The sequence below is a fragment of the Nicotiana tabacum genome, chromosome 9 (genome assembly GCF_000715075.1).
Source record: "Nicotiana tabacum cultivar K326 chromosome 9, ASM71507v2, whole genome shotgun sequence".
Classification (NCBI taxonomy): Eukaryota; Viridiplantae; Streptophyta; class Magnoliopsida; order Solanales; family Solanaceae; genus Nicotiana; species Nicotiana tabacum.
Window position 1 is genome coordinate 69,467,939 of NC_134088.1, and position 9,322 is coordinate 69,477,260.

Genomic DNA, 9,322 nt, shown 5'->3' on the forward strand with positions numbered 1-9,322 from the left:
CGTGTTGTGTTTTGCTCTCATCAAATTGCTCAAGGTCATAAAGTAGCCTATCATGGCATGGCTGATGGTGTGAGACACGTTGTGACTTAGAGCAAATGAAATTGAATTGCAATTGCCTAAAGTGTTGGCTTAATACCTTATGCCGACGTCATGCCCAATGAGGGGACAATCACTCAGCCTAATTTATGATAGGCAATGAAAGAATAGAAGCATAAAAAAACAATTATAGGATGGTTGGTTTGACTTTTAGGTCGAACTATTGAAATAAGGAGAAAGGTGCAATGTTTTGAAAAAGTAAGAGTCACTTGAATTGAAAAACAAGAAAACAAATAAGTGTATGATTGAAAACAATATTCCTTGACAGTGGTAACTCTTGATGTAATTGTTCTTAAAAAAGTAGGGAGTTGACGTATATTGATGTGAAGGTGGAGTTATTGTTTGACATAAGTGTGGGTTTTGAATGGTTAATTGTATGTATTAAAGTGCTTATGGAGGTGTAGTCACTCTTATATCTAAATGTATCCTACCCATTCCGCCGCCTACATTACAACCGATTAAAGTCCTATTTCATCCTTGATTGAATGAGCTCGACTAGTAGAGTAGTACACTACGGGCAAGCCTATGGTACGTCTTTTGTGGCATATGAATAATATTTCTGAGAGTGAGTGAATTCTTTCTATCTTGAGTTCCTGATTGTTCTTAAATTTTATTGTGTGTGGAACTACTCTCTATAGTTATGTGAGGGAACTTAATTCATGAAGGAAAGGTAATGTCGTTGACCACTGTGTTAGAGTAAGTAAGCGGATTGTGAAAGATATGTGGTGCTTATAAGTCAAATGTTAAGGCGAGGAAATTACGGTATTGTACTTAATTTGTTTTAAATATTTTTGGTGTAATGAGTTATTAGAGTTGTTGAAAAAGGTCGTGTCTATATTAAGTATAGTTTGATTGATCGAGGACGAGCAATGATTTAAATGTGGGGTGTTGATGGTAGGCTATAATCTCATGTTTTAGTCGCGTATTGCACTCTAATTCACTGTACTTTATTCGTGTTTGAGCTTTAATTGGTAGTGTGTTGCACTTATTGTTTGTTTTATTCTTTGTAGGGGTGATTTCGAGCTATGTAGATGTTGTGGAGCTAATTCGAGCTATTTGGAGCTTTGAAGTCTGAGTAAAACCCCAAGGGATTAAGCCGAGATCGTGTTCGGGTGTCGAGGACCAAGTCTGGACGTTAAAACGCAAGCAAAAGGTTACACTCTGAGAAAATCCCACTGCAGCGGCGCGTGGGGCGCCGCGCTTGTACAAATTCCTGCTATCTATCATAACTTAGCTCTGTGGATTTCCCCACTAATTCCCCGCATGGCGTGTCGCCCCATGCACGCCTATGCAAATTTTACAGAGTGAATGTCCTATTTCAGCTAGGAGAAGGTGGTTTCGTCTGGGCCCGACCCTACTCTGTATAAAAACATGAAAAACGTTATTTTCTGGACTTTTTGACACATATTCAACCTAAGGAGGAGTTGGAAGAACACGAGCACAAGGATTTCATCATTCCTTTCTCACTCAAGACCCGAGTTTGGATCGAATTTAAGTTTTCCTATACTTTAATTATATTTGTGATGAATTGCTCCATATCTATGGAGTACTTCTCTTTAGGGTTTGATGGATTTGGTGTATTGATGATTGTTTGTGGATTAAAACTCTAGTTTATGTATTGAATCGTTTATGGATGATTTAATTATTGCATCTATATTCATTTGTTCATGTAATCGAGAGAGGCATAACTTGTGATATCTTTGCATTATATTGTTGGTTGATTCATTAATTCTTCTTAGTAATTGAAAGAGGCTAGTTGAATCATTGATTAAACCTAGTTAGGAGGATAATCGAGAGAGATTCTCCTAAAGACCAATCCACTACGCATTCTTGCGTATCTTCACGTGCTTAAATTGGTTCATCTTGTGAGGTTAAGACTTAATCTACAGAGGAGTGTTTGTTGAACGTTTGAACTAATAATTGAGTGAATTCGAGAGACTCACTTAACATTAGAAGTAAATTATCTAGAGTTAGATCCCAAACAATTATCTTGCACTTATCCTATCAAAACCCTATCTTCTCCCATTGATAACCTTCTTTGCTTGTTCCTTGTTGCGATTTTCATTAGTCAATAGCTTTAGATTCTTAGTTAATTTTAGTTAGAAATTATATAAATCTCAATTGTTGATCTTCTTGGATAGAAACCAAGCTAGAAACTACGAGAAAACTATTTAAATTCAATCCCTTTGGATACGATATTATAATATATTATATTTGATTAGCGAGCATAATTTTGGTGTATGTTTTGGGCCCGTCAAATTTTGGCACCTCAAGGAATATTTGTTGCGTCCACCAGTGTTAGTTCCTCTTGAACCGGGGAAGCCGCTATTGCTATATATGTCCGTCTTGGATAATGCATTCGGATGTGTGTTGGGACAACAGGATGAGACCAGAAAGAAGGAACAAGCTATTTACTACTTGTGCAAGAAGTTCACACTGTACGAAGCCAGATACACCTTATTAGAGGGGACATGCTGCGCTTTAACTTGGATCTCTCAAAAGCTAAAACATTACTTGTTGGCCTATACCACACACTTGATATTCCGGCTCGACCTGCTCAAGTACATCTTTCAGAAGCCGATGCCTATAGGAAAGTTAGCTAAATGGCAGATTCTCCTCGGTGAATTCTACATTGTGTACGTAATGCAGAAAGCCATCAAAGGACAAGAGTTGGATGACCATCTCCCAAAAAACCCGGTGGACAAGGATTACAAACCACTTACCACATACTTCCTTGACGAAGAAGTGTTGTTTGTTGGGGATGTCATTTCAGAGTCATATCCGGGATGGAAAATGTTTTTCAATGGGGCGGCAAATTTCAAAGAAGTAGGAATTATGGCAGTCCTAATTTCCGAATCAGGACAACATTATTCGGCTTCAGATAAGATAAGATTCCCTTGCACAAATAATATGGAATAATATAAAGCATGCATCCTCGGGGTCAAGATGTCGGTCGACATGAACATCAAGGAACTTTTGGTCATAGGAGATTCTGATTTGTTGATGCATCAACTTCAAGATGAGTGAACCACCAAGAATGTCAAGATCCTTCCATACTTGCACTGCATAAAGGAGTTGTATAAGAATTTCACTAAGATCGAGTTCAAACATGTTCCTGGAGTCCAGAATGAGTTCGCCGACGCTCTTGCAACTTTGTCATCTATGATCCAGCATCCAGACAAGAATTACATCGACCCTATTGAGATAGAAGTTCGAGATCAGCATGCATACTGTTTTCACATAGATGAAGAGCCAGATGGTAAGCCTTGGTACCACGACATCAAAAGGTTCCTTGAAGTAAGAGAATACCCAGGAAATACCACTAATGGTCAATAATGAGCATTGAGAAGACTAGCAAATCATGTTTTCCTTAATGGGGAAGTCCTGTATAGGAGGACCCCAGACTTGGGTCTGTTAGGTGTGTAGATGCCACTAAAGCAACAAGGTTATTGGAAGAAATACATGCAGGAACATGAGGGCCTCATATGAATGGTTTCACCTTAGCCTAGAAGATTTTGAGAGCCGGATATTTTTGGATGACCATGGAAAGTGATAGCATCTGCTACATGCAGAAATGTCACCAGTGTCAGATTTACGGGGATTTCATCCTGGTTCCGCCGAATGAGTTAAACGTAATGGGTTCTCCTTGCACGTTTGCCACTTGCGTCAAGGATGTGATTGGAACTATAGAACCCACTGCATCAAACAGATATTGTTTCATCTTGGTAGCTATCGACTACTTCACCAAATAGGTCGAAGCTTCTACATACAAGGTTGTCACGAAAAAGGTAGTGGTAGATTTTGTCTGTAACAACATAGTCTGCAGATTCGGGATTTCGGATTCAATCATAACTGACAATGCAGACAATCTCCATATCGATCTTATGAAGGAGATTTGTAAGAAGTTCAGAATTGTCCACCGCAATTCCACATCCTACATGCCACAAATGAATGGAGCAATTGAAGCAGCCAACAAAAATATCAAGAGGATCTTACGGAAGATAGTGGACAATCACAAGCAATGGCACGAGAAGATGTCCTTTGCCTTACTGGTTACCCTACCACTATGAGAACATATACTGGAGCAATGCCATACATGTTGGTGTTATGGCACAGAAGTTGTGATACATGCAGAGGTCGAGATACCATCTTTGAGAGTCGTCCAGGAAGCTAAGCTAGATGATGCAGAATGGATATGTGTCAGGCAAGAATAACTCATGCTCATAGATGAAAAGAGAATGGACGTAGTGTGTCATGGTCAGTTATATCAAAATAGGATGGCCAACACATTCATTAGGAAGTTAAACCTTGGCAGTTCACACCGGAGCAATTGGTTTTGAAAAAGATATTCCTCTATCAAGAGGAGGCCAACGGGAAGTTCGCACCAAATTGGCAGGGTCCTTACGTGTTCCATCGAGTATTGTCAAGTGGAGCATTAATCTTAGTAGAAATGGATGGAAGAGTCAGCACAAAACACATCAATTCAGACGTAGTCAAGAGATACTACATTTGAAGACAATAAAGTTAGGGTTTTGTTGTAATAAAACTTCGCATGATCTAATTTCTCACGGGGAATACGTAGGAATCCCACGTACGGTCCCGTATCCCTTACCCTTTTGTAATAGAAATCCAAATATCATTTTGTATGTGTTTGGAACTACACCACAACTTGATTTCCTTTGGTAGAAATACGTAGGTAATCCACGTTGGATTCAATCATCCATTGTAACTGAACTATGTCTTGATCTAATTCTATTTGGACACGTAGGCTGCCTGAGTCAGACTTGGTCATCAAATATTCATTTTATCATCGTCGAACTACGTTCAGACCTGATTCCGTTCGGACATGTAGGCAACCTGAAGGGTTCGGTCATAATCCTAGGAAAGCTTTTGTAATGCATTAGTTTAGATTATGACGTGTTCGTGATGGCAAAAAAGCTACGTCATCAGGGGAATATCAAGAAGATCGTCATCAATAGGACATAGCCATGAAGAAACAGTACTCGTGTTAGAAGGAACTTCTAAACATGTCATAATACGGAACAACAGTGTTTGTCTTATACATAAAAAAAATTCAAAATATCTTTATTAAGTTTTACTCTTCCATCTATCGAACTTCACGGTATAACCTACCAGATTCGGGGCAAGGACAGGTCTACAATTAGCACAAATAAACATCCCCTACTAAGAATATTTCTTGGAGCGCAGGATTCACATGAACCAAAAGATATCAAAGCACACCAGGATCGATGACGGGCCCGCTATAATCTCATGAGCCCTTATCTCTCCTTTATTACTCAATTCCTTTTCTCACATGGTTAAAGACTAACTCCAAATTCTTTACAGGTATTCTAGAATCAAATCTTCGACGCGATCGAAGTGCCGTGTATATATCAAAATGTCTTCTCTACCAATCGGAGCACTTTGTACATACCAAACCACCAGCCTCACCAATCAAAATCCTATATATATCAAATCGTCTGCTCTACCAATTGGAGCACCTCGCACATATCGAGCCACCGGCTTCGCCAATCGGAACCTTGTATATGGAAAACTATTCTCTTCACCGACTAGTGCACTTCACACATATCACTCCATCACTCTGCCATATCGATGATTCCAAGTTGATAGTTGCAAACTTCGTCGCCAACCTCGTCAATCGAAGGATGGACCATCCAATTCTGCCACATGTTTCGTCGATCGACGACCGCAAATTAGTTCTGCAGTACCTCTTGGGCATGCTCCTTTACTTCTCTATTTTATCTTGAATATTTTGACGTTTTTATTTATGCAGATTACATGCATTTTACATTTAAAGTCAACTACTCCCATCTCGTGGAGATACTCCTATCATGCAGAGATTTTACATTCAAAGTCAATTACTCCCATTGCGTGGAGATGGTCCTATCATGCGGAAATTTTAAATTCAAAGTCAATTAATCCCATCAAGTAGAGATACTCTCATCGCATGGAGATTCAAATGCTCCGACAGTTACGGAATGGTACACAGCTCGGCTAACAATCAAGTCAAATTCAAAGGACCATCCCCTGCATCTGATCGCGTCCAAATACACACCTCAAATAAGGTATGAAATGGTCGTTTGCAATAATAGAAACCCAACTAAAAGTCGGGGTCAAATCCACATGGAGCTAAGATGGGAGATAGGGGTATATATTGAATTATCTAGATTGCACTTCCACACAAAAATTTGTTTTCTATTTCAAATTTTACTCTAAAGATTGCAAAATAAAGAAAGAAGACTATAGATAATTGTGTTTGAGGTTTTTCCAAATTGATAAAAAGCCTAGGGTTGTAACCATTACCTAGGTGTTTACGTGATGAGATAAAGACTTTAATTCTTGTTTTATTGCTTGGGGTGTATTACAGCTATCAACTCTAAATTACCCACTCAATACCTCTTGGTCAGAGAGTGGTTTTGCCCAATTTGGATTTCTCAAGACCAAATGGGTATCCCACAAAACAGTTGATAAAAGCTCAAGTCGGGTTATTGCTATTTCTAGGTTGATCCCTTTAATTGGATTAATGAATCTCTCGATTGACCCAATTCCTTGTTAGCTAAGTTATCCTAGACTAGGTCTCTCTTTCTCAAGAAGAGATTAAGTCAAATAGGCATGAACTAATATTTGCAACCATTAATCCCACAATTAAAGCATAAACTCAGCAAAATAATAAACACCCAATCATAAACAAGCACTAAATTAGATACCCATAAGGTTTACACACTAGGGTTGGGTCACAACCCTAATAAACATCTAGCTACTCATACTTGGATTTGAAGAAAATAGAGAAGAAAGACTAACTAAACTCATAATGAAACCTTAAACTGATTAAATCTATTGTAAAATACACCAAAGAAAAGTAAACTTCCAAAAACGCCAAAGAAAAACGGCTACAGTAATTGCAGAGGTTCAAACTTGACCTAATTTTGTGAAACTCATCTATTTATGCCAGGCTAAAAATCTCGAACAAAAATACCCCTCGGGAGGTTCTGCGGCCGCACAATTCCATGTGTGGTCCGCAGATTTCTTCATCTAGCAGAATCTAAAGTTCTGCTGCTGCACAATTCAGAGTTGCGGCCGCAAAGCAACTTTTCTGCGGTCCGCAGATTTAGAACTGCGGCTGCAAGACAATCTTTTACGGTCCGCAATATTAAGATTGTGGCCGCAAGGCAATCTTCTGCGGCCGCACAAATCTTATGCGGTCCGCAATAATATAAAGCATGCATCCACGGGGTCAAGATGTCGGTCGACATGAACATCAAGGAACTTTTGGTCATAGGAGATTCTGATTTGCTGATGCATCAACTTCAAGATGAGTGAACCACCAAGAATGTCAAGATCCTTCCATACTTGCACTGCATAAAGGAGTTGTATAAGAATTTCACTAAGATCGAGTTCAAACATGTTCCTGGAGTCCAGAATGAGTTCGCCGACGCTCTTGCAACTTTGTCATCCATGATCCAGCATCCAGACAAGAATTACATTGACCCCATTGAGATAGAAGTTCGAGATCAGCATGCATACTATTTTCACATAGATGAAGAGCCAGATGGTAAGCTTTGGTACCACGACATCAAAAGGTTCCTTGAAGTAAGAGAATACCCAGGAAATACCACTAATGGTCAATAATGAGCATTGAAAAGACTAGCAAATCATGTTTTCCTTAATGGGGAAGTCCTGTATAGGAGGACCCCAGACTTGGGTCTGTTAGGTGTGTAGATGCCACTAAAGCAACAAGGTTATTGGAAGAAATACATGCAGGAACATGAGGGCCTCATATGAATGGTTTCACCTTAGCCTAGAAGATTTTGAGAGCCGGATATTTTTGGATGACCATGGAAAGTGATAGCATCTGCTACATGCAAAAATGTCACCAGTGTCAGATTTACGGGGATTTCATCCTGTTTTCGCCGAATGAGTTAAACGTAATGGGTTCTCCTTGCACGTTTGCCACTTACGTCAAGGATGTGATTGGAACTATAGAACCCACTGCATCAAACAGATATTGTTTCATCTTGGTATCTATCGACTACTTCACCAAATAGGTCGAAGCTTCTACATACAAGGTTGTCACGAAAAAGGTAGTGGTAGATTTTGTCTGTAACAACATAGTCTGCAGATTCGGGATTTCGGATTCAATCATAACTGACAATGCAGACAATCTCCATATCGATCTTATGAAGGAGATTTGTAAGAAGTTCAGAATTGTCCACCGCAATTCCACATCCTACAGGCCACAAATGAATGGAGCAATTGAAGCAGCCAACAAAAATATCAAGAGGATCTTACGGAAGATAGTGGACAATCACAAGCAATGGCACGAGAAGATGTCCTTTGCCTTACTGGTTACCCTACCACTATGAGAACATATACTGGAGCAATGCCATACATGTTGGTGTTATGGCACAGAAGTTGTGATACATGCAGAGGTCGAGATACCATCTTTGAGAGTCGTCCAGGAAGCTAAGCTAGATGATGCAGAATGGATATGTGTCAGGCAAGAATAACTCATGCTCATAGATGAAAAGAGAATGGACGTAGTGTGTCATGGTCAGTTATATCAAAATAGGATGGCCAACACATTCATTAGGAAGTTAAACCTTGGCAGTTCACACCGGAGCAATTGGTTTTGAAAAAGATATTCCTCTATCAAGAGGAGGCCAACGGGAAGTTCGCACCAAATTGGCAGGGTCCTTACGTGTTCCATCGAGTATTGTCAAGTGGAGCATTAATCTTAGTAGAAATGGATGGAAGAGTCAGCACAAAACACATCAATTCAGACGTAGTCAAGAGATACTACATTTGAAGACAATAAAGTTAGGGTTTTGTTGTAATAAAACTTCGCATGATCTAATTTCTCACGATGAATATGTAGGAATCCCACGTACGGTCCCATCTCCCTTACCCTTTTGTAATAGAAATCCAAATATCATTTTGTATGTATTTGGAACTACACCACAACTTGATTTCCTTTGGTAGAAATACGTAGGTAATCCACGTTGGATTCAATCATCCATTGTAACTGAACTATGTCTTGATCTAATTCCATTTGGACACGTAGGCTGCCTGAGTCAGACTTAGTCATCAAATATTCATTTTATCATCGCCGAACTACGTTCAGACCTGATTCCGTTCGGACACGTAGGCAACCTGAAGGGTTCGGTCATAATCCTAGGAAAGCTTTTGTAATGCATTAGTTTAGATT

At 39.4% G+C, this 9,322-nt stretch overlaps 1 protein-coding gene across 1 annotated transcript; it reads left to right on the forward strand.

Annotated features, from left to right (window-relative positions):
* Positions 1-2,433: 2,433 nt before the first annotated feature.
* On the forward strand, positions 2,434-8,480 carry LOC142163945 (uncharacterized). Its single transcript, XM_075221100.1, has 5 exons — positions 2,434-2,922; positions 3,169-3,355; positions 3,961-4,148; positions 7,483-7,707; positions 8,163-8,480. The coding sequence occupies exons 1-5, from the start codon at positions 2,434-2,436 to the stop codon at positions 8,478-8,480; spliced, it is 1,407 nt and encodes a 468-aa protein (XP_075077201.1).
* Positions 8,481-9,322: the final 842 nt, after the last annotated feature.

Coding starts and splice junctions, on each gene's coding strand:
- LOC142163945 (XM_075221100.1), top strand. CDS start 2,434: ATGTCCGTCTTGGATAATGCATTCGGATGTGTGTTGGGACAACAGGAT. Junction 2,923..3,168: donor GGGCGGCAAATTTCAAAGAA/GTAGGAATTATG, acceptor CACTGCATAAAG/GAGTTGTATAAGAATTTCAC. Junction 4,149..7,482: donor AGATGTCCTTTGCCTTACTG/GTTACCCTACCA, acceptor CACTGCATAAAG/GAGTTGTATAAGAATTTCAC.